The 26,160-nt window shown below is 44.8% G+C and overlaps 1 protein-coding gene across 2 annotated transcripts in view; it reads left to right on the top strand.

The window, feature by feature from the left end:
* The first annotated feature begins 6,388 nt into the window (after nucleotides 1-6,388).
* The window catches only part of LOC134343341 (uncharacterized), a 207,682-nt gene continuing 187,910 nt past the window's right edge, over nucleotides 6,389-26,160 (top strand). The window contains exons 1-4 of one of the 2 annotated variants that reach the window (XM_063042027.1): nucleotides 6,389-6,736; nucleotides 10,501-10,566; nucleotides 10,932-10,977; nucleotides 11,600-11,717. In XM_063042027.1, coding sequence (XP_062898097.1) covers nucleotides 10,508-10,566; nucleotides 10,932-10,977; nucleotides 11,600-11,717 — 223 coding nt within the window. In that variant the 5' untranslated portion in view covers nucleotides 6,389-6,736; nucleotides 10,501-10,507. Of the gene's footprint in view, nucleotides 6,737-7,451; nucleotides 7,475-10,500; nucleotides 10,567-10,931; nucleotides 10,978-11,599; nucleotides 11,718-26,160 lie in introns of those variants that run through there. The other variant, XM_063042028.1, reaches the window with a different exon arrangement.

Raw genomic sequence — 26,160 nt, 5'->3', positions numbered from 1 at the left:
AAGCTGAAGGTTTTGCCACGGTCCACACAGTCCCCCGACCGAAACATGATCGAAAATACATAGAAACATAGAAAATAGGTCGTTCGGCCCTTCGAGCCTGCACCGCCATTCAGTATGATCATGGCTGATCATCCAACTCAGAACCCTGCACCAGCCTTCCCTCCATACCCCCTGATCCCTTTAGCCACAAAGGCCATATCTAACTCCCTCTTAAATATAGCCAATGAACTGGCCTCAACTGTTTCCTGTGGCAGAGAATTCCACAGATTCACCACTCTCTGTGTGAAGAAGTTTTTTCTAATCTCGGTCCTAAAAGGCTTCCCCTTTATCCTCAAGCTGTGACTCCTCGTTCTGGACTTCCCTAACATCGGGAACAATCTTCCTGCATATAGCCTGCCCAATCCCTTTAGGATTTTATACGTTTCAATCAGATCCCCCCTCAATCTTCTAAATTCCAACGAGTATAAGCTTAGTTCATCCAGTCTTTCATCATATGAAACTCCTGCCATCCCAGGAATCAATCTGGTGAACCTTCAGTGTTAGCAGTGAGGAGGATGCTAAGAGGATGCAGGGTGACTTGGATAGGTTGGGTGAGTGGGCAAACTCATGGCAGATGCAATTTAATGTGGATAAATGTGAAGTTATCCACTTTGGTGGCAAAAATAGGAAAACAGATTATTATCTGAATGGTGGCCGATTAGGAAAAGGAGAGGTGCAACGAGACCTGGGTGTCATTATACACCAGTCATTGAAAGTGGGCATGCAGGTACAGCAGGCGGTGAAAAAGGCGAACGGTATGCTGGCATTTATAGCGAGAGGATTCGAGTACAGGAGCAGGGAGGTACTACTGCAGTTGTACAAGGCCTTGGTGAGACCACACCTGGAGTATTGTGTGCAGTTTTGGTCCCCTAATCTGAGGAAAGACATCTTTGCCATAGAGGGAGTACAAAGAAGGTTCACCAGATTGATTCCTGGGATGGCAGGTCTTTCATATGAAGAAAGACTGGATGAACTGGGCTTGTACTCGTTGGAATTTAGAAGATTGAGGGGGGATCTGATTGAAACGTATAAGATCCTAAAGGGATTGGACAGGCTAGATGCGGGAAGATTGTTCCCGATGTTGGGGAGGTCCAGAACGAGGGGTCACAGTTTGAGGATAGAGGGGAAGCCTTTTAGGACAGAGATTAGGAAAAACTTCTTCACACAGAGAGTGGTGAATCTGTGGAATTCTCTGCCACAGCAAACTGTTGAGGCCAGTTCATTAGCTATGTTTAAAAGGAAGTTAGATATGGCCCTTGTGGCTACAGGGGTCAGGGGGTATGGAGGGAAGGCTGGGTTCTGAGTTGGATGATCAGCCATGATCATAATAAATGGCGGTGCAGGCTCGAAGGGCCGAATGGCCTACTCCTGCACCTATTTTCTATGTTTCTATGTTTATCATCGCTGAACTGTTGCATTTATTATCCTTTCGATTACTGTGTTGCTTGTTTCTTTAATAAAACTTTCTTAGTTCTAGTAATCCAGACTCCAACTGAGTGATCCATTTCTGCTGGTTTGGCAACCCAGTTACGGGGTACGTAACACCAGGTATAAGGTTCATAGCAGTAAGGTTACAATTATGGGGTTGGGGTGCTCCTTGTAGTGATAGCGGAGCTAGAAGACAGTTGCCACCGATGGGACGGGAAGCACGTGCAAGGACCGTGAGGATATGGTGTAAATCCCTCACCAGTGGAGAACGGGAACGTGAGTTTGACACTTCATGTCACAAACATGAAGATGGAGGCAATCGGACGAATCAGTAAAATTATTCACCCATGTATCTCTCTCGTTCTCCCCTTCTCACTATGCCGTCGCTCTAGGTCCTCGAACCGACTTCTCACTGTACACCCCTCTCTCATCTTTTATTCCCTATTGCTCACCCCGTCTATCACCCTTCCTGTCTCTCTCCATCTCGGTCCCTCCCCCACACCCAGTCTCTCTCTGTCCCGTCTCCCTCCTCCACCGTCTCTCCCCCCTTCTCTGCCCCCTTCTCTCCACCTGTCTCCCTCCTTCTCTCTTCCTCTTTACTCCCCTTTCTCCATCCCTCTCCTATTCCCTCCTCCCCTTTTCCTCCTACTTTTATACCTCTCTCTTCTCAACTCCACTGCTCTAAACCCTCTCTTCATCCAAATCCCCTACTCTAACCCCTCTCCTTCTCACCTCCCCTCTATTTCACTCTTCCCCTCCGCCACTATATCCCTCTCCCCTTCCCCACCCCACCCTCCCTCTCTACCCCGTCTCTCCATCTATCCCCAAACATCTCTCTCCCCACTGCCCGCACCTCACTGTCATACATTTCCCTCACCCATCTCCCATCCTCATTCTCCCTCCGCCCCCCCCCCTCCCCACAACCCTGTTCCCCTCTTTATCTCGCAGGCTACCGTGTATACCATTTACTTCCTTTTTCACTTATGTTCCCTTCACCGATCTCACTCAATCTTCCATTTCCCTGCACATTCGCCACCTCTATCCCTCCCACCCACCCACCCACCGATCTGGCTCACTCTCTCTGATCTATCTCTACCGTATCTCCTCTCTATCTTCCATCCCTCTCCACCTGCATTATCGTTTACAGAAAGATCACTATCACCTCCAGAACCTGTGCGGTGCAGCACGCAGTGTTTCTGCAGCTGGCGGTAAGAGTGAGGATAAACAGCATAAAGGCGGCAGACTGTTTACAAGCACAATCACTCTGATTCCAGTCACGATTCTCTGAAGTTCTCTGCAGGAAGGGGGCGGGTGAGCGACGAAGGTAGCGCTGTTGAGAATGAGATGGTAGGACATAGCATGGGAACGGTAGGAGAGGGCCAGGCGGAGTCAGATAACTGCAGAGAGAGATTTGGAAAGTTTAAAGAGAAAGCTTAAAGTTAATAACATCTCCTTCTACATTAGACCACGAACTTATCAATCACTCCTGATGTGTTATTAACTTTAAATTTTCTGCATAAACACTCAAAGAGTTGAAAAGTATGTGTATGTATAGAGAGCTGTATCACTCAGCTCCTTCTGCCTTAGATCACGAACCTATCAATCACCCTTGCTGTGGACACTTTCTGGAGGTCCAAGATTCATCTGCTCCACTACAGCTGTACTAAGTGTGTAAATGTAAGATGGGACTATGTTGAAAAATAAATGTGATAGGTTTTATAAAATTGACCCCTTCTACCTTAGGCCACGAACATATCAATCACCCCACATATATACATGCAAAGGTTTGGGCACCCCTGGTCAAAATTTCTGTTACTGTGAATGGTTAAGTGAGTAGACGATGCACTGATCTCCAAAAGTCATGAAGTTAAAGATGAAACATTATTTTCAACAAATTAAGCATGATTAGTCTATAATATTTGTTTTATACAATTTTAGAGTGAAAGAAAGGAAGGAGCACCATGCAAAAGTTTGGGCACCCGAAGACATTTGAGCTCCCACTTAACTTTTACCAAGTTCTCAGACATTAATTACCTTGTCAGGGCTAAGGCTTTTTCACAGTTCTCGTTAGGAAAGGCCAGGTGAAGAAAATTTGAAAGCTTTATAAATGCCCTGACTCTTCAGACCTTGTCACAGCATTCAGCAGCAATGGGCTCCTCTAAGCAGCTGCCTATCACTCTGAAAATTAAATTAAAGGATGCCCACAAAGCAGGAGAGGGCTATTAGAAGATAGCAAAGCGTTTTCAGGTAACCGTTTCTTCAGTTCGTAATGCAATTTAGAAATGGCAGTTAACAAGAACGGTGGAGGTCAAGTTCAGGTCTGGAAGACCAACAAAACTTTCCGAGAGAACTGGTCCTGGGACTGCTAGAAAGGCAAATCAAAACCCCCGTTTGACTGCAGAAGACCTTCAGGAAGATTTAGCAGACACTGGAGTGGTGGTGCACAATTCTACTGTGCAGTGACACCTGCACAAATATGACCTTCATGGAAGAGTCATCAGATGAAAACCTTTCCTGCGCCCTCACCACAAAATTCAGCGCCAGAAGTTTGCAAAGGAACATCTGAACAAGCCTGATGCGTTTTGGAAACAAGTCCTTTGTACTGATGAATTTAAAATAGAACTTTTTGGCTGCAATGAGCAAAGATATGTTTGGAGGAAATAGGGTGAAGAATTTCATGAAAAGAACACCTCTCCAACTGTTAAGCATGGGGGTGGATCGAATATGTTTGGACTTGTGTTGCAGACAGTGGCACGGGGAACATTTCACTGGTAGAGGGAAGAAAGAAATCAATTAAATACCAGAAAACTCTGGAAGCAAACATCACACCGTCTGTAAATAAGCTGAAGATGAACAAGAGGATGGCTTCTACAACAGGATAATCATCCTAAACACACCTCAAAATCCACAATGTACTACCCGAAGAGGCACAAGCTGAAGGTTTTGCCACGGTCCACACAGTCCCCCGACCGAAACATGATCGAAAATACATAGAAACATAGAAAATAGGTCGTTCGGCCCTTCGAGCCTGCACCGCCATTCAGTATGATCATGGCTGATCATCCAACTCAGAACCCTGCACCAGCCTTCCCTCCATACCCCCTGATCCCTTTAGCCACAAAGGCCATATCTAACTCCCTCTTAAATATAGCCAATGAACTGGCCTCAACTGTTTCCTGTGGCAGAGAATTCCACAGATTCACCACTCTCTGTGTGAAGAAGTTTTTTCTAATCTCGGTCCTAAAAGGCTTCCCCTTTATCCTCAAGCTGTGACTCCTCGTTCTGGACTTCCCTAACATCGGGAACAATCTTCCTGCATATAGCCTGCCCAATCCCTTTAGGATTTTATACGTTTCAATCAGATCCCCCCTCAATCTTCTAAATTCCAACGAGTATAAGCTTAGTTCATCCAGTCTTTCATCATATGAAACTCCTGCCATCCCAGGAATCAATCTGGTGAACCTTCTTTGTACTCCCTCTATGGCAAGGATGTCTTTCCTCAGATTAAGGGACCAAATCTGCACACAATACTCTTGGTGTGGTCTCACCAAGGCCATGTACAACTGCAGTAGTTCCTCCCTGCTCCTGTACTCGAATCCTCTTGCTATAAATGCCAGCATACCATTCACCTTTTTCACCGCCTGCTGTACCTGCATGCCCACTTTCAATGACTGGTGTATAATGACACCCTGGTCTCGTTGCACCTCTCCTTTTCCTAATCGGCCACCATTCAGATAATAATCTGTTTTCCTATTTTTGCCACCAGAGTGGATAACTTCACATTTATCCACATTGAATTGCATCTGCCATGAATTTGCCCACTCACCTAACCTATCCAAGTCACCCCGCATCCTCTTAGCATCCTCCTCACAGCTAACAGTTCCGCCCAGCTTCGTGTCATCCGCAAACTTGGAGATGCTGCATTTATTTCCCTCATCCAAGTCATTAATATATATTGTAAACAACTGGGGTCCCAGCACTGAGCCTTGCGGTACCCCACTAGTCAATGCCTGCCATTCTGAAAAGGTCCCGTTCTGTGCATAGACTTCAAAAGGGCAGTGCATGCAAGACGGCCCAATAATCTCACACGACTAGAAGACTTTTTCAAGGAAGAATGGTCGAAAATCCCGCAAACAAGAATTGAAAGACCCTTAGTTGGCTACAGATAGCGTTTACAAGCTGTGATACTTGCTAAAGGTGGTGTTACTAAGTATTAACGATGCAGGGTCCGCAAACTTTTGCTTCAGGCTTTTTTCCCTTTTTGTTATTTTGAAACTGTAAAAGATGGAAATAACGAAGTAATCTTGCTTGAAATATATTTAAAAAAATGTCATCTTTAACTTTACGCCTTTTGGAAATCAGGCCATCTTTTAGTCACTTAGCTATTCACAGTAACAGAAATTTTGACCATGTTTCAAGCTAAGCTTAATTCAGGTTATTATCTGGAGTAGCAGGCATGAGGGGCCGAGTAGTTTACTGTGCATCAGTATGTTCACAAAAATGTCTCTCACAATTGAATTAAAGTACATCGATCTAACGATTGCTTGCTAAATTAAACGTTTGTTTTTTTTTGTTTGATTGAACGTAGCAGCCTCTGGGTGCAAACGTTTCCCTTCAACTCCCCTATTAGAACTTTCTCTCCCTATTAACGAATGCAAATAAACTGTCCTGAATCGTGAAGCTCTTGGAAAATCTTTGACCAAAGTTTTTCACATTTGCTGTGGGGGTAAATTGTGGAAAGTGTTTGTTTTGATTTCAGCAGAAAGGAGAATCCCGGTACCGGGACAGGTGTGCGATGTTTGAGGTCAATTTGTTCCAACGCAGTGAGGTCCCGTTCCCACACAGGTGGAGCCCAGAACCTTCCAGAACCAGATCAAATCAGCAGCCTGGGATTCGGTGAGCAGAGAGCCCCCACCCTATTGGTTCTGATGGAAGAGCAAGGAGGAGAAGTGTGAGATCTACACGGAAATCCAGACAAACCCTGCGCGATTGGGTTGGAAAGTTAACGCAGCTTTTGATATTCCTGTATGTGATTTCTCCATTTTCTCCAGTCCCCTCTCGTTCGTCTGTCTGTGAGGGTGTGTTGGACCTGAACGGCGGCCATTTACATTTAGCCCGGTTCATTCGAACCTGTGTAATTTGAACGACCGACGGATACCATATAACCGAATAGCCTTAGAAGCAGCAGCTCAGACTGAAATCTTTGTGTATAGAGAACATACCGGTCACCCGGGTCCACACTGCACTCCGACCGGTTTCAACAACCGTGGTAAGTGTTGTCTCCGATTCTCCAGAATCTGAGAATCAGTGACCGTTTACAGCTTATTCCACGATCGGGAGAATTTAATAGCGACGGGAGCTCTGAACTATTCATTAATGAATTTATTATTGAACAAATGGATTAATAGAAGCGATGTGTTTACCTTCAATCACACTCTCCCGTTGGTTTCTACTGACTCACTGAAGAAGAACTTCCCTAACCGATAGTGATATTCGAAATGTCCCAGGTATCAGGGTCCGGTCTCCCATTTCTCTCGATCTCTCGATGATCATTTTGTGTTGCCATCTCTCTCCCTCCCTCTCTCTCTCTCTCTTTCTCTCTCTCTCTCTCTCTCTCTCAATTCCCTCCCCCTCTCTCTCTTTATTTCTCTCTCTGCCTCACTCACTCACACACACTCACACAAACGGACCACTCAAAATAACAGCGACCGTGAGATTTCACTGTTGGAACGTCGCAGTTGAAAGTGCCGCCGATTGAGTTATTTCACTAAACTTCACTGATATATACATAGAGACATTCAGATTTCACCCATCGTGTTTTTTTCTGTAACAGAAGTATTTAAATAGAATATTAAACTAGCTTTGTTCATGGTTGAAGTTGAGCGCGGAATGTCGCACCGTTTGGATTTCTCTTCGCTGCTCTGAGGAATATCTGCATGTCGGAATCCGCCCTGCAGACAGACAGCAGCTTGCACACAGAAAGCGTGCTCTGAGTCTCAGAGAACAGGTAAACTGCCCCGTCCTTCATATCTACTAAATATCCCTCGGCTGTTTGTATGGCATGAATTTAGTATAAACGCTTGAAAATATATCCACATGTTGATAAAACATTCTTGGTGAATTAAGGTGATAATAGGTGAGCATCTGATATTTCCAGCGTTTACATAGAACATAGAACATAGAATAGTACAGCACAGTACAGGCCCTTCGGCCCACAATGTTGTGCCGGCCCTCAAACTCTGCCTCCCATATAAGCCCCCACCTTAGATTTCCCCATATACTTGTCCAGTAGTCTCTTAAATGGGTCTTTATTTCCAACAAGCCCATGGTATGTGTTTCTGGTCAGTGATCAAGAAGTCATTGATCTCCTGCAACACACTTGTGACGGTGCTGGCGTTTGTTTTCCTAGAGTATCCTACCTGCACGGTTGAGAGTTTCCACAATTTATGCCAAGATTAAAAACAAATCTCCAATTAGTGGTTACAGTTTCAAAGCCATCGTGTGACAAGCTGTGTAGCCAACATGTGTTCCGTCTCCAAAACATGTCATTTCACAGGAATGCATGTTGTTTTCTCTTGTGCTAGTTGGTGTGTCGAACTGATCTGCTCAATGTCCTGTAGAATACTTTGATTCTTTTCAGGGCCTCGATACATAACAAACAACAATGCGTGGGGTTGACCAGTTACAAAAGTGGTAGGCGGCATGCAGAGCGAAAACTAGTTTCTTGGCAATATGTTCACAAGAAAGACTTTGATTGTAGGAACTGTAAACCAATTTAATGAGTACGGACCAAAGCATTTGCAAATAACCTGTCGATGAAACAAAATCAAATATTGTACTAAGCAAATCAGCAAAATTGTTGATTAGCTGATAAGCAACAATGGAGCCTGCACTGCACTCCGCCCGTCTCTCCTTCTCCTTCCCCATCCACACACAGTTGTCTGTATGTTCCTAATTTACGTCTGCTCTGAGTTTCCCTCACTGGCTGCTTCCATCTCCAGCTGTGAGAGATCATTCAGCAAGTTCAAACTAATACTTACGTATTTGAGAGCCTCCCTGGGTCAAGGCAGACTCTGTGAACTTGCTCTGCTGAGTGTAGAAAGAGAAGAAGCTGAAAAAAATTGACTTTGATCACATCATAGACCAATTTGCATCAGTGAAAGCAAGGAAGATGCAGTTACAATTTTCGTAGTACCGTAATTTGTTAATTAAAAGATTAATGAGCTTGACTTATATTTTTGAGTTGATATTATGGTAAAGTTATCTAAAAAGATGGGTGTCAGATGTTTGGACTGGGGCGCAATTTCAGTACTTGCCATAGGCGCTATTTTCCCTAGATACGTCCCTGCAGAGTCCGGCTCCGTGCACAGTGTAACGAAGGAGATGTCTTCCCATTACTAGTGGTATTTCTCTCCGAATGTGCCTGGGGGATGGGGATGTGGTCTTTGTTATTTGTGAAAATAGAAGAACAGAACCATATCGCCTGTATCCCACACAAACGAAGACAGGATCAGGCAGAATACTGTGCTGGACATCTTGGAGAGGTTAAACACTGAGGCTTGGTTGATGATCAGACAACAAAGAGTGCGGATCAATTAATCTCTGGTGTGTTGGCAGACTACGAGTCGTCGTAAATCACGCTGAGTTGTGCTCAGGTCGCAGAGGGTCCTGGCATGTCGTCACAAGTCCGATTTTCGAGGTTTCTGCTCACACTAACAACAGGGTGTAGCTGTGAGTGAATGGTTGACAACATGGCAGATGGATAACTGTAAGACCGTCTGCTCTGGTGCCGACGACAGAATCATTACTAACCGAAGAGAGATCTGCCGATGGTGATGTCCAGATTGCGGAGCTGTGCAACCACACCAGAGACTGAAGAAAATCCTGGGGTAACAAATCGCAAACTCGCTGCCAAAATGGTTTTTGGTTTTTATTCCCAGGCAGTCTGATTACTGAAGTGAGGAAGGTTTATTCCAATTATGCTCGGCGTTTTTGCAGATACCACCGAAGCTTTATATACAGTATGCGGTGAAATGTGGGTATTTGTGGCAGCAGTACAGTGCAAAGACAGAAGAATTGCAATAAATGAATAAATAGAGATGGGTGGATAGATTGATAGATACATGAATACATATATATAGATACATACATACATACATACATAAATGAATAGATGGATAGATAGATAGATCAAAAGTTATCCAATTGTCAGGGACTCAACAGACTGGACAATGCTTTTCCCGCTCAAGTGTTTTGGATCATGCTTCTGCTCTGTCATCTGCAGGTGCTGTTGTACAGCAGACTCCGAGTGAGTTATATTACCACTGATATTTGAAGCGATGCGTTTTGCTTTGTTGCAACAGTGCTGTCTGAAGACTGGAACTCTGTAAATTGGAATAAATAAATATTTCGGCCGGACTCTATTTGTGGAAAGCAGAAGTGGTGACATTTCCATTCCAGTTACCTTCACTGGTCCTGAGGCGAGATGGAAAAGCAGTTAGTTTGGGCATTACAGAATGTGGGACACCATGGTAGGAAGAAAATAGATTTCTAATTTCCGGTGAAATTCTATTACCGCATGATTTTATCTCATATACGGGGATTCAATGAAAACCCTGTTATGAACACCATAGAAAGTCTCTCCTACATCCCACAGTTTCTCCCCACCAGCCCTCCCTTCCCCTCCCCCATCCTTTTCTTATTTATCTCCGCCTTCTCTCTCGCTGTTGTTCCTTACCTTTCCCCGCTGTACAGATTGGCTTTATTTTCCTAGTGCGGAGGAGATTGAATAAGGTGTTCTGCCTGATGGGGAGAATGGACAACGTACGCACTGGGAATCGTATCTGATGTATCAGACTTTTCAATAGAACATAATATAGATGTAAGATGCGGAGTTGGAGGTTGAGCAGGATTGTAGAGTGATCACTTTCAACCAGCTGTATTGCTGGACGAAGAGTTGACGGCTGTACAACCCTGTAAATGGTCCTAATCCATTGGCAAATGTTAAGTAGTGACAGATCCTGTTTCCTACAGGGTGAAGATGGTACCTGTTTTTCTGTTGGTTGCCTCGCTTGTCATCGGGGCTGACTTGAGTGAAAGGTAAGGACTGAGCCAAGTTCCATTTTATTCCGCAACCCTACATCTGCCACTCTGTCCCGATAACTTGCCCAGCTCCACTTCCCACCGCAGCCGGACACAGCCTTGTATCTTACCCTTGCCCTCCTTTGCTCTTCAGCACGGCATCGTTCACCAATGCAGCCTCCTTCGTAACAACCAACCCCCACTTGTCCAATTCACCCCACTGACAGTGCCTATCCCTTTTACACTCTTGGTTTTTGTTGGTCGAGCCGATGTCCTGCGCCGGGTCACTTCTGCTGATCTACGATAGTCTGAAGTGTGTGGGATGTCTGATTGCAATTTTGGAACTGAGCTGTTTATTTCTCTCAATCTGTTTCTGCTTTCAGTCATTGCCTGCGATCTGATATCCTGTGTAGCATGGCGGATTATCAGGTAATGAGATCACGAACATCATTGCATCCTCCCTCCTTCAGACCGAGCCACCCTCTTTCCTTCAGCCGCATCAATTCACTTATTGCATTACCCGCCTCCAGGCAACCTCTCAGTCGTGTATCATGGCTCAGCGCCTTCATTTGTGCCTCCAATTCCCAGTCAGTGCCTGGCACAAATCACATTCTTCAGGAATAGCCATGAGCAGGTTCCTTCTTGTCACGCAGCATCAGGACCTAGGGTGAACAGCATCCGATCCTTTGCCACTGGGTCTGAAACCTGATACTCCTTACCCCAACAGTGGTTTCAGCAGAAGCAGAAGGGTAAGGACTACAGGCGATTACCTCCAACTTTAGCCTGGGAGGGAAGGTGTGAAGTGCTAAGTAAAAAGTATAGGAAGTGTGTCCAGTCTTTGGAAAGGGTACAGAAGAGCTGTACTAGGATGTTCACTGGATAAGATGAGAATAGGAGGATAAGCACATTGTTTAGTGAGTGGGAATTTGTTCACTTAGCCAACTAATTCCGAATTAACCTTGCTTCCACTCTCCCCGGCCCTCTCCGTACCTCACATCAACGCCCACCTCTTCCAACTCAGCAGTGTAACAACACCATCATCTATCAACAGGTCCGTCGTTACAAAGACTCGGTCTGGGTTGGAACACACGTGCATGTCAGCATCAGTCCCAAAGTTAACGACTTCATGCAGCTCCTAATCCGCTACACAAGAGGGGAAAACTCCGCAGGTAGGTGGGGAGTGCGGGTGGGGTGGGATGTCAGGAAAGAAGTGCTGAGTGTCACAGCCCTGTTGTAGGGCAGCCCTCCGTTCTGCGACTTCAACTTTGCAGAGCCACCAAGTCTATGCGAGAGCGAGCGGCTGCATGCCTCTTCCCCTCGCGAAGAGCCCGGCCAGTCCTGTGAAAATCTTTATCAAGATGAACAGAATGGTAACAGACAGTTGATCGATCAGTTGAAAACTGCAGAGGATTTTTCAGGAGGAACAGAGTGTTTGCAGTTCAGAGGGCTGATCCACAATCCATGGTGAATTCAGGTTTACTGGTAGCATCACATTCCAAGGTAGGGTTTGTGAATGTGGAACGGATATGGTAGATCAGACAAGTGGACAAGATCTAAAACAAAGCCGAGGGTAACGTTCAGTTTAATGAAGTGAAAATTACACTATCATCGGCCTGAAAAGTACAGAACAGTACAGACCCTTCGGCGCACGATGTTGTGCCGACTTTTTACCGACACTGAGATCAATTTAACCCTTTCCTCCTACACAACACTCCGTTTACTTTATCATCTGTGTGCCCATCCCAGAGTTTCTTCAATGTCCCTCAAGTATCTGTCACTCGCTAAGCCTTCGGTATCGCGTTCCACGTACCCACCACCCTCTATACGTAACGGGCTAACTCTGCATCCAAAATATTTGTTCCTCCAATCTCAATGGAGTTCTGTTCCCTCGTTAGTCCTTACTAGGCTGGGTAAAAGTCCAAGATTTTTCTTCTACTTGAGCCCAGTCGCCCATACTGGGACACAGGCCAATAACAGGAGCACGGAGAGTTCCTAAGCCTTGACCAGACTTTCAGGTGTTCCCGATAAGGTGGATGATTTATTATAAATCGCAAACCCATTCTTCTGCTTTTTGACGCATTGACTATTCAAAAATCTACCAACTTCCACTTTGAATATACTCAATGACTCGGATTCCTTCTACAGGAAACATCATCGTCTCATCCACTCTTTCAAATCCTTTCAATATTCGATTATAGTTCAATGAGATAACCCCTTATTTTTCTGAACTCCAGCGAGTACAGGCGTAGATCAATCAAATTCTGGTCATTCGATAAGCCCTTCATTCCCTGAATTATTATTGTGAAGCTCCCTTGTACCCACTCCAGTACCAGTACACAATTTCTGAGATACGGAGCTCCGAACTGCTCTAACTACTCCAAGTGAGGCATGACCAATGCCTTCTACAGCCTCGAAAACTGTTTTCTCGTCCTTTTGAAATGAAAACACTCGGACTCCAAAGTCGTTCTCCACCTCTGAGTTTTGAAATTACACCCTTTCTGAAAATATTCTTCCGATTTATTCTTTCTGGTAAAGTGCATGAACATGCACTTCCCTATGCAACATTTTATCTGCCGCTTGCTTACTCATTCTCCTAAACTGCATCAGTCCTTAGGTCGTTCAGCTTTCTGAGTATCTCCTTGCAATAGCAACTGCACTCATTTATTTTCTCCCAAATCCTTCAAAACCTGGCACTGTGCTACTGCCTTACATTAGATATATGCAAAATACACACTTTAGTTTATCTGTCATCTCTGTGTCGCCGGTTAGTATTTCCTCGGGCTAATTTTCCAGCTGTCTTATGTCCACTCTCACGTCTCTTTTATTTTTTTCCATACTTGAATAAGCTTTTACTTTGATATTGTTTGCCAGCTTGATTTCACTTTCATCTTTTACCTCACGAAGCTAACCAATCCTTTATCTTCCGCTCATATCTGCCTTGGCATTTGCGCTCTCTTTTGCTCTTACATTAGCTTTGACTTACCTAGTCAGCCACTGTTGTACCACTTGGGATTTTGAGTATTTCTTTTTTTTCTGGAACAAACCAATCCTGCATCTTCCTTATTTTCCAAGAATCTCAAGATATTGATGATCCGCGCTCTTCCCTGCCAGCATCTCTTTGCAATTTACTTGGTTCAATTCCTCCCTCATGCCACTGTAATTTCCTTTACCCCACTGTAATACTGCTGCATCAAATTTACATTCGCCTTATCAAATTTCCATAATACCATAAGACCATAAGACAAAGGAGCAGAAGTCGGCCATTCGTCCCATCAAGTCTGATCTACCATTTTATCATTAGCTGATCCATTCTCTCATTTAGTCCCACTCCCTCGCCTTCCCACCATAACCTTTGATGCCCTGTCTACTCAGGTACCTATCAATCTCTGCCTTAAATACACCCAAAGACTTGCCTCCACTGCTGCCCGTGACATCAAATTCCATAGATTCACCACCCTCTGATTAAAAATATTTCTTCCCATTTCTGTTCTGAATGGGCACCCTTCAACACTTAAGTCATGCCCTCTCGTACTAGACTCCCCCATCATGGGAAACAACTTTGCCACATCCACTCTGTCCATGCCTTTCAACATTCGAAATGTTTCTATGAGGTCTCCCCTCATTCTTCTAAACTCCAAGGAATACAGTCCAAGAGCGGACAAACGTTCCTCATATGTTAACCCTCTCATTCCCGGAATCTTTCTAGTGAAACTTCTCTGTACCCTCTCCAAAGTCAGCACATCCTTTCTGAAATAAGGAGACCAAAACTGCACACAGTACTCGAAGTGAGGTCTCACCAGCGCCTTATAGAGCCTCAACATCACATCCCTTCTCCTATACTCTATTCCTCTAGAAATGAATGTCAACATTGCATTCTCCTTCTTCCCTACCGACTCAACCTGGAGGCTAATTTTAAGGGTATCCTGTTCGTGGACTCCCAAGTCCCGTTGCATCTCAGAACTTTGAATTCTTTCCCCATTTAAATAATAGTCTGCCCGTTTATTATGTCTGCCAAAGTGCATAACCATACACATTCCAACATTGTACTTCATTTGCCACTTCTTTGCCCATTCTTCCAATCTATTCAAGTCTCTCTGCAGACTCTCCGTTTTCTCAGCATTACCGGCCCCTCCAACTATCTTCATATCGTCAGCAAACTTAGCCACAAAGCCATCTATTCCATAATCCAAATCGTTGATGTACAATATAAAAAGAAGCGGCCCCAACACTGACCCCTGTGGAACACCACTGGTAACCGGCAGCCAACCAGAATAGGATCCCTTTATTCCCACTTTCTGTTCCCTACCAATCACCCAACGTTCTATCCACGTACGTAACTTTCCCGTTATTCCATGGGCTCTTATCTTGTTAAGTAGCCTCATGTGTGGCACCTTGTCAAATGCCTTCTGAAAATCCAAATATACAACATCTACTGCATCTCCCTTGTCTAGCCTACTGGTTATTTCCTCAAAGAATTGTAATAGGTTTGTCAGGCAGGATTTTCCTTTAAGGAATCCATGCTGAGTTCTGCCTATCTTGTCATATGTCTCCAGGTACTCTGTAACCAGATCCTTGACAATCGACTCCAACAACTTCCCAGCCACCGATGTCAAGCTAACAGGTTGCTTCCTTACCCCCTTCTTAAATAGCGGAGTGACACTTCCAATCTTCCAGTCCTCCGGAACCATGCCAGAATCTATCGACATTTGAAAGATCATCGCTAATGCCTTCGCAATCTCCACAGCTACTTCCTTCAGAACACGAGGGTGCATTCCATCTGGTCCGCGAGCTTTATCTACCTTTAGACTATTCAGCTTCCTGAGTACTTTCTCTGTCGTTATTGTGACTGCGCACACTTCTCTTCCCTGCCAACCTTGAGTGTCTGGTATACTGCTGATGTCTTGCTCAGTGAAGAATGATGCAAAATACTCGTTCAATTCCTCTGCCATCTCCTTATCTCCCATTACAATTTCTCCAGCATCATTTTCATCTGTCCTATATCTAGTCTCTCCCGTCTTTTACTCTTGATATACTTGAAAAAGATTTTAGTATCCTCTTTGATATTATTTGTTAACTTCCTTTCATAGTTAATCTTTTCTCTCTTAATGACCTTCTTAGTTTCCTTTTGTAAGGTATTACAAACTTCCCAATCCTCTGTCTTTCCACTAATTTTTGCTTCCTTGTCTGCCCTCTCCTTTGCTTTAACTTTGGCTTTGACTTCTCTTGTAAAACACGGTTGCATCCTTTTGCTATTCGAAATTTTTTTCTTTTTTGGAATATATCTGTCTTGCACTTTCCTCACTTCTCGCATAAACTCCAGCCACTGCTGCTCTGCCGTCTTTCCCGCCAGTGTCCCTTTCTGGACAACTGTGACCAGTTTCTCTCTCATGCCAATGTAATTTCCTTTACTCCACAAATAGCGACACATCAGATTTCGGCTTCTCTTTTTCAAATTTCACAGTGAACTCAATCATGTTATGATTGCTGCCTCCTAAGGGTTCCTTCACCTCAATCTCTCTAATCATCTCCGGTTCATTACACAATACCCAATCCATTACAGCCAATCCCCTAGTGGGCTCAACAACAATCTGCTCTAAAAAGCCATCTCGCAGACATTCTACAAATTCCCTCTCCTGAGATCATAGCCATAGTCATAGTCATAGTCATAGTCATACTTTATTAATCCCGGGGGAAATTGGTTTTCGTTACAGTTGTTCCATAAATAATAAATAGTAATTGAACCATAAATAGTTAAATAGTAATATGTAATTTATGCCAGTAAAGTATGAAATAAGTCCAGGACCAGCCTATTGGCTCAGGATGTCTGACCCTCCAAGGGAGGGGTTGTAAGGTTTGATGGCCACAGGCAGGAATGACTTCCTATTACGCTCAGCGCTGCATCTCGGTGGAATAAGTCTCTGGCTGAATGTACTCCTGTGCCCACCCAGTACATTATGTAGTGGATGGGAGACATTGACCAAGATGGCATGCAACTTAGACAGCATCCTCTTTTCAGACACCACCGTCAGAGAGTCCAGTTCCATCCTCACTATATCACTGGCCTTACGAATGAGTTTGTTGATTCTGTTGGTGTCTGCCACCCTCAGCCTGCTGCGACAGCGCACAACAGCAAACATGAGAGTACCGGCCACCACAGACTCGTAAAACATTCTCAGCATCGTCCAGCAGATGTTAAAGAACTCAGTCTCCTGAGGAAATTGAGAGGGCTCTGACCCTTCTTGTAGACAGCCTCAGTGTTCTTTGACAAGTCCAGGTTATTGTCAATTCGTATCCCCAGGTATTTGTAATCCTCCACCATGTCCACACTGACCCCCTGAATGGAAACAGGGGTCGCCGGTACCTTAGCTCTCCTCAGGTCTACCAACAGCTCCTTAGTGTTTTTCACATTAAGCTGCAGATAATTCTGCTCACTCCATGTGACAAAGTTTCCTACCGTAGCCCTGTGCTCAGCCTCATCTCCCTTGTTGATGCATCTAACTATGGCAGAGTCATCAGACAACTTCTGAAGATGACAAGACTCCGTGCAGTAGTTGAAGTCCAAGGTGTAAATGGTGATGAGAAAGGGAGACAAGACAGTCTCCTGTGGCACTCCAGTGCTGCTGATCACTCTGTCGGACACACAGTGTTGCAAGCACACGTACTGTGGTCTGCCAGTCAGGTAATCAAGAATGTATGATACCAGGGAAGAATCCAGCTGCATCGCTGTCAGCTTCTCCCCCAGCAGAGCAGGGCGGATGGTGTTGAACGCACTGGAGAAGTCAAAAAAAAGAAGACCTTCACAGTGCTCGCTAGCTTGTCCAGGTGGGCGTAGACACGGTTCAACAGATAGACATTGGCATCCTCAACTCCTAGTCGGGGCTGGTAGGCGAACTGGAGGGGATCTAAGTGTGGCCTGACCATAAGCCGGGGAAGCTCCAGTACATGTCTCTCCAGGGTCTTCATGATGTGGGACGTCAATGCCACTGGTCTGTAGTCATTGAGGCCACTGGGGCGCGGCGTCTTCGGTACAGGGACAAAGCAGGACGTCTTCCACAATATAGGAACCCTCCGGAGCCTCAGGCGCAGGTTGAATACATGGCGAAGTACTCCACATAGCTGAGGGGCACAGGCTTTGAGCACCCTGGTACTGACACCATCCGGTCTTGCAGCCTTGCTTGGGCTGAGACGTTTCAGCTGTCTTCTCACCTGTAGAGCTATGAAGCCCACCGCGGTGGTTTCGTGTGGGAAGGGTATAGTCATAAGAGCAGGCTGGGGGACTGTGAGGAGGGGTAGGAGGGGAGAGTGGAATATGTATTGGTTGGGGGCCGACAACAGATGGCTCATGTGTGGGATGGGCAGGGGCCACACTATCAAATCTGCTAAAGAACAGGTTATTGGCCCTGTCCACACTGCCTTCCGCCGCTCTGTTGCTAGTTTGCTGGAACCCAGTTATGGTCCTCATCCCCCTCCAGACCTCTCTCGTGTTGTTCTGCTGGTGTTTCCACTCAAGCTTCGTCCTGTACCTGTCTTTAGCCTCGCTGATCCTGGCTTTCAGGTCACTCTGTATTGCCGTCAGCTCCTCCCTATTTCCATCTCTAAACGCCCTCATTTTAGCGTTCAGTATGACCTTAATGTCCTTTGTCACCCATGTTTTGTTATTTGAATAACAAAGGACAGATCTTGTCGGAACATTGCAGTCCACACAGAAGTTGATGTAATCAGTGATGCACTGTGTGAGTCCATCAATATCCTCTCCATGTGGCTCACAGAGTGCCTGCCAGTCTGTCACCTCAAAACAACCCTGGAGCGCCTCATAAGCCTCCTCCGACCATTTTTTTCACTTTCCTCGAGGTTACTGGTTTACTCTTCACCAGAGGCACGTATCAGGGTTTTAGATGCACCAGGTTGTGATCTGACCTTCCCAATAGGGGGAAGGGAGAGGAGCTTTATGCATCCTTAACGCTAGCGTACATCAAATCCAGAGCTACAGACCCGTTCCTTGATCGTAATATACGCAGGATTGCACCATCTGTTATTTACCAGAACCGCTAGCCCCCCTCCTTTACGTTTACCGCTCTCCGTGCAATTCCGGTCAGCTCGAACGGTCTGGAAGCCCTCTATGGAAACGCTTTGATCGGGTATGTCCTCGTGCAGCTATGTCTCAGTGAAGCACATGACACTGCTCTCCCGAAAGATTCTCTGACTCCTGACAAAGGCAATCAGTTCGTCCATTTTATTCCCCAGCGATCTCACATTTCCCATGATAAGAGACGAGAGACACGTCTTATAACTTCTCTTCTTCAAAAGCCTCTGTTGTCCCGACCCGGTCCTCTTCTCTCGCCTTTTTGATCCCCCTCTGCATCCTCTGTGTGTTTTCCTCCAGATTTATGCCAGTATGTCCGTTGCTCTGTTCGCTAAACCGGCGGGCATCAGCGTAGTCAATTGGTCCCTGGAATACACAATGCGGTCATCCTGCTGCCACGCTAACGAGATGTGTCCAAATGTAACTAATTCCAGCGCTAAAAAAAAACAAGTAACACTCTCTCCACCAGCAATGAAGAGAGGGTGCAGCTTCAACGTGTTACCGTGAGAAATAATACAACAAATAACTAATTTAAAAAGTTTAAAAGTAAGAAACTACGGAGCAACTGTAACAGGCTGCATGCACGACTGGCGCATGCGCACAAACACAGTGCCGACCTGATTTTCCCAATCCATCGCATGTTAAAATCCCCCACAATTATTATAACACCGCCCTTCTGACAAGCCTTTTCTATTTCCTGTTGTAATTCGTAGTCCACATCCCTGCAGCTGTTTGGAGGCCTGTATATAACTGCCATCAGGGTCCTTTTACCCCTGCAACTTCGTAGCTCAACCCATAAAGATTCTGCACCTTCCGATCCTATATTTCAAGTTGAACTCTATCATAATGATTGAGTTCACTGCCTCGTCAAGTTTCTTTCACGCTAATCTGACTACCGGCCAGTGTGTCAATACATGACAACCAATCTAGTAGAGCTGATCCCCAAGTAGGCTCAATGGCAAGCGCAAAGCATTCAACATCTTGTAGAATTCAGCGAACCCGCTCTGATTAAATTAATTTCCAATCTGTTTTTTCCGAATCGTCTGTATGTTAAAATCTACCATAACTATCATGACATTAAACTGCCGTCATGGTAATTTTATCCTTGCAGTTTCTTATCTTAATTCGTACGGATTCAAAATCCTACGATCCTATGTCACATCGTTCTGCTGATTTGCTGCCAAATTTACCAGCAGAGTCTCGCCAGCCCCTCTGCTCACTTATCCCTCCAATGTAACCTTGAACCTTTACCCCCAACAACAACCATCCTTCAGGCATGATTCAGTGATGGCCACTACATAATACTTAAGAATCGGTAATAATGCAACATCATCCACCTTATTTCTTATACTCCGTGCATTGAGATACAGTCATTTGAGTACTGTATTTGCGAAGGTTTGTTTTAATTGTGGATTCGTAACAGGCTGATACTCACCCTGCTGGCTGGAATTTTAATTTTGTCTTATCACCTGCCTGCTACACCTGACCGACTGACTGCACGCTTTCTTTCATTTTTTTTAACGTACAGTTGAAGTCAGAAATTTACATCCACCTCAGCCAAATACACTTAAACTCAGTTTTCCAAAATTCCTGACATTTAATCCTAGAAAACATTCCCTGTCTTAGATCAGTTAGGATCACTACTTTATTTTAAGATTGTGAAATGTCAGAATAATAGTAGAGAGAATGATTTATTTCAGCTTTTATTTCTTTCATCATTTTTCCAGTGGGTCATAAGTTTACATACACTTTGCTAGTATATGGTAGCATTGCCTTTAAATTGTTTAACTTGGGTCAAACGTTTTGGGTAGCCTTCCACAACCTTCTCACAGTAAGTTGCTGGAATCCTGTTCCATTCCTGTAGACAGAGCTGGTGTAACTGAGTCCGGATTATAAGCCTCCTTGCTCGCACACGCGTTTTCAGTTCTGCCCACAAATGTTATATTGGATTGAGGTCAGAAAATGATGTCAAGTCTGGTTTATTCTTGGAAGCAATTTCCAAACGCCTGAAGGTGCCACGTTCATCTGTATAAACAATATTACGCAAGTATAAACACCATGGGACCACGCAGCTGTTATACCGCTCAGGAAGGAGATGCATTCTGTCTCCCGGAGATGGAGATGAACGTACTTCGGCACGAAAAGTGTAAATCACCCCAAAACAACAGCAAAGGACCTAGTGAAGGTGCTGGATGAAACGGGTGGATAAGTATCTATATCCACAGTAAGACGAGTCCTATATCGACATAACCTGAAAGGCTGCTCAGCAAGGAAGAAGCCACTGCTCCGAAACCGCCATAAAAAGCCAGAATACAGTTTGCAAGTGTACCTGGGGACAAAGATCTTACTTTTTGGAGAAATGACCTTTGGTCTGATGAAACAAAACTTGAACTGTTTGGCAATAATGACCATCGTTATATTTGGAGGAAAAGGGATGAGGCTTGCAAGCCGAAGAAAACCGTCCCTCCCGAGAAGCATCGTGTGGCAACATCATGCTGTGGAGGTGCTTTGCTGCAGGAGGGACTGGTGCAGTTCACAAAATAGATGGCATCATGAGGAAGGAAAATTATGTGGATATATTGAAGCAACATCTCAAGACATCAGCCAAGAAGTTAAAGCTCAGTCGCAAATGGGTCTTCCAAATGGACAATGACCCCAAGCATACCTCCAAAGTTGTAGCAAAATTGCTTAAGGATAACAAAGTCAAGATATTGGAGTGGCCATCACAAAGCCGTGACCTCAATCCGATAGAAAATTTGTGGGCAGAACTGCAAAAGCGTGTGTGAGCAAGGACGCCTACAAACCTGACTCAGTTACTCCAGTTCTGTCTGGAAGAATGGAACAAAATTCCAGCAACTTACTGTGAGAAGCTTGTGTAAGTCTACCCAAAACGTTTGACCCAAGTTAAACAATTTAAAGCAATGCTACCAAATGGTGTACTAACACAGTGTATGTAAACTTCTGACCCACTGGGAAGGTGATGAAAGAAATAAAAGCTGAAATAAATCATTCCCTCCACTACTATTGCGACATTTCACGTTTTTAAAATTAAGTAGTGATCCTAACTGACCTAAGACATGGATGTTTTCTAGGATTAAGTGTCAGGAATTGTGAAAAACTTAGTTTAAATGTATTTGGCCAAGGTGTATGTAAACATCGGACTTGAACTGTACGTCCTATCTTGCGCTCGTTCATTCACTTTCTCACCCGCCGCCAAAATAGTTTAAACCCTCCGGATCAGCTCTATCCAAAAGGTCCGCGAGCATATTGTTCCCCCTGTGTTTCATGTCCAACTCGTCACTCTTGGGCAAATCATTCTTTATCCAGACAAAATTCTAATGATCGAAGAACCTGAAACCCCTGCACCAGCTTCTTAGCCACGCAATTATCTTGCAAATCATCTTTTATCGATCCTACCGGGCGCGTGGGATATTTGGCAAATAGAAAATACTATCCTGCGTCCCAGCATTCTGCCTAGCTCACTACATTCTCTTTTCAACACCTCTTTGCTTTGCCTTCCTACGTTATTGGCACCCATAAGTGCCATGGCAGTTCGCTGCTCTCCTTCCTTCTTCAAAATAACGCCGACGCAATCCCAGACTTTCCCGACCCTTGTACCTGAGAGACAACGGACCATCAGGGTGCCTCGTTCACGTCCAGTGAATCTCCTGCCTGTCCCTCTGACTATTGGATCGTTAATCACAGCTGCTCACCTTTTCTCCCTCTTTTCCTTCTGCACACGGACCCGTGTTTAGTGCCAGTAACCAGATCTCCGTGCATTCTCCTGGGAGGTAATCCCCCATAAAGTGCGATGTGTCACTTTAACTCAAAATTAATAGGGATCAGAAGGGCAATACGCCTTTAATTCAATGATCCAAATCATTGGAGTATAATGCAAAAAGAAGCGATCCCAACATAGTTCCAATTGGAACACCACCATGTATCGGCAGACCACAAGAAATTAGATTAGATTAGATTACGAGGACACGCAGTCTTCTTTTATTGTCATTTAGTAATGTATGCATTAAGAAATGATGCAATATTCCTCCGGTGTGACATCACAGAAACCCAGGACAGACCAAGACTGAAAAACTGACAAAAACACATAATTATAACGTATAGTTACAACAGTGCAAGCAATACCGTAACCTGATGAAGAACAGGCCGTGAGCACGGTAAAAAAGTTCAAAGTGTCTCGAAAGTCCCACATCTCACACAGACGGGAGAAGGAAGAAAACTCTCCCTGCCATACCCGACCACAGTCCGCTTCTGAGTCGTGCGAAAACTTCGAGCTCCGACCAACCCTCCGACACCGAGCACTCAGCACCATCTGTGCCGAACGCCTCGACCCCAGCCCCGGTCGCCAGCACCAGGCAAAGCCGAGGATTTTGGGGCCTTCTCTCCGGAGATTCTCGATCGCACAGCAGCAGCGGCAGCGAATGGGGCATTTCAGAAGTTACTCCAGATGTTCCTCTGTGCTCTCACGGCTGTCTCCATCAACTCGGAATTGTGCACGGCCCCTATTTAACAAATACGATATCATTTCACCGGAGAGGCCAGGCGCGCTGCGTCGCGCCGCCATCTTCTCCTACCGCAAATGACTCCCTTTTTTCCCTCTAATTGCGTCTTAGCAAGCAGTCACTGTTTTATCCATGCTAGAATCTTTCCTGTAACACCACGGGTTCGTAGCTTGAAAACCAGCCTTGTGAGTGGCAACTTGTTAAATGGCTTCCGAAAATCCAGGTACACCGCATCATCGGATTCACATTTTTCTATCCAGGATATTATCTTTTCTTAATTCTTTATGCAAATTGACATAGTTTCAAGATTATTAGATGGATACATTTGTAGCTCAAGGATTAGAGTGAGAGAGGTGGGTTTGAAATCATGGGAAATTAGCACAAATATTGGGAATGGAAGGAGCTATTGCAGTGGGAGGGGCTGCACCTGGACAGTAGTGAATCACATAACTAGGGCTGTGGACAGGACCTTAAATTAATTTGTAGAGAGGTGGGTTCAACAGATTCGAGAAATATGGATGAAGTGAAAAGAAAAAGGATCTTGGTGACAAAACACATTGATGAAGGTAGCGACATAGATGTAGTGTATATGGATTTTAGCAAGGCATTTGAAAAGATACCCTATGCAAGGCTTATGGTGAAATTAAGGAGGCATGGGATCCAAGGGGACATTGCCTTGACGATCCAGAACTGAATTGCCCACAGAAGGCAAAGAGTGGTTGTAGACGGGTCATAATCTGCATGGACATCGGTGACCAGTGGTGTGCCTCAGAGATATGTTCTGCGACCCCTACTTTTCGTGATTTTTACAAATCAGTTGGAAGAGGAAGTGGAGGGATGGGTTAGATAATTTGCTGATGTTACAAAGTATGGAAGTGTTGTGGATAGTGTGGAGGGCTGTCGCTGGTTATAACGGGACACAGATAGGATGCAGAACTGGGCTAAGAGGTGGCAGATGGAGCTCAGCCCATAGGACGTTCAAAGGAGCTCAGCCCATAGGACGTTCAAACCTGCTACGCAGGTTAACTCTGTGGTAAAGAAAGCGTACGGTGCATTGTCATTCATCAATCGTGGGACTAAGTTTAGGAGCCGAGAGGTAATGTTGCAGCTCTGTAGGACCGTGGTCAGACCCCACTTGGAGTACTGTGCTCAATTCTGGTTGCCTCACCACATGAAGCATGTGGAAACCATAGAAGGGGTGCAGAGGAAGTTTACAAGGATGTTGCCTGGATTGGGGAGCATGCCCTATGAGCATAGGTTGAGTGAACTCGTCTTTTTTACTTTGGAGCGACGGAGGATGAGAGGTGACCTGATAGACATGTATGAGATGATGAGAACCATTGATCGTGTACATAGTCAGAGGTTTATTCATTTTTTTTCCAGGGCTGAAATGGCTAGCACGAGAGGGCACAGTTTTATAATGATTGGAAGTAGGTATAGCGGAGGTGTCAAGGGTAAATTTTTACACAGAGAGTGGTGAGAGCGTGGAAGGGGCTGCAGGCGACGGTGTGGAGGAGGATACGATAGGGTCTCTTAAAGACTGCTGGGCAGGTACGTGGAGCTCAGAAAAATAGAGGCCTATGGGTAACCCTAGGTAATTTCTAAAGTAAGGACATGTTCAGCACAGCTTTGTGGGCCGACTGGCCTGTATTGTGCTGTAGGTTTTCTATGTTTCAATGTTTCTATGAAAAGTATGGATAAAATAAATAAAGACAAAAGATTAAAAAATTAAAAAAATGAGTGGTGTGAAGGGAGGTCACGCGCACAGGAGTGAAAGATTACAAGGTTTTAAATGAACAAAGAGTGTACAGGAACTTTATTTGAATACCCGTAATATTCGAAAGAAGGTCACTAAACTTGTGGCACAGATCAGTACAAAGGGGCAGGATTTAGTGTCTGTCAGAGAGTCTTGGTTGGAAGCAGGAGAAGCAAGGGAATTAAATATCCAAGGATATCAGATAATACGGAAGGGTACGCCGAAAAGTAAAGAAGATGGTGTGGCGTTCTGAATTGAATATGAGATTAGGGCGATAGTGAAAGACAGCATAAATTTAAGGAGCAGAATGTTGAATCCATCTGGGTACTGAGAGGAAAAGCAAAGTGAAAAAAAAAAAGAAAAATCACTGGTGGAAATTGTCCATCGGCCACCAAACAAAAACATTGTCGTGGCAGAACAAAAACAGGGAACTATCAGAGGCATGCAAGAATGGACCAGTAGTTACTATGGAGATCCTGAATGCTTACGCGAGGCAGTCGAGGTGGACTTCACAGAGTGCACTCTTGGTGGTGTTCTTGCACAATAGCAGAATTTGGAAACAAAGAAAACGAATGGATTTTTTTTCTTGTACGTTTATAAAGCGGAAAAGGATAGCTGAAGTGAACGAAGTTCACTTGGAGTGTAGGAATTGGTATCAGATCATGCGCAAACGCCCGAGGCTTAGAATGGAGAACACGCCAAACAAAGATGTTATTGATGCTATGAGAGGTGAGGATATCGATACAATAGATATCTAGAAAGAGGTAGTGCTGAGAAAACCTGTGGAACTTAAGCCCTCGTGGAATGCATTGCAGGATACTGAAGGAAATGAACGAAGTTATAGTAGAGGCTTTGGTGGGAATTTACCAAAATATTCTGTACTCTGATCAGGTCCTGGCGAATTGAAAGACGGCGATTGTCACGCCACCGTTCAAAAAAAGGATGGAGGCACAAGGCATTATCAATGTAAGGCCAATCAGATTAACACCCTTAGTTGGGAATATGCTTGAAGCTCTCATTAAAGAAGAAATAACAAGACTGCTGGAAATAAATGGATCCAACTGGCAAATGCAGTTTGCATTCAGCAAAGCCAGGTCCTGCCCAACAAATTTACTGGAGTTATTTGAGGATATAACGAGCCTGGTCGGTAGAGGAGAGCAGATAGGTATTATTTTCTAGGAGTTGCAGAAGGCGTTTGATAAGGTGCAGCATAAATTGCATACATGGGACAAGGATGAAGATAGTTGGTTGTG

The sequence above is a fragment of the Mobula hypostoma genome, chromosome 3 (assembly GCF_963921235.1).
Source record: "Mobula hypostoma chromosome 3, sMobHyp1.1, whole genome shotgun sequence".
NCBI classification, from domain to species: domain Eukaryota; kingdom Metazoa; phylum Chordata; class Chondrichthyes; order Myliobatiformes; family Myliobatidae; genus Mobula; species Mobula hypostoma.
Note: the sequence above shows the minus strand (reverse complement) of the source record. Positions and strands in the feature narration are given on the sequence as shown.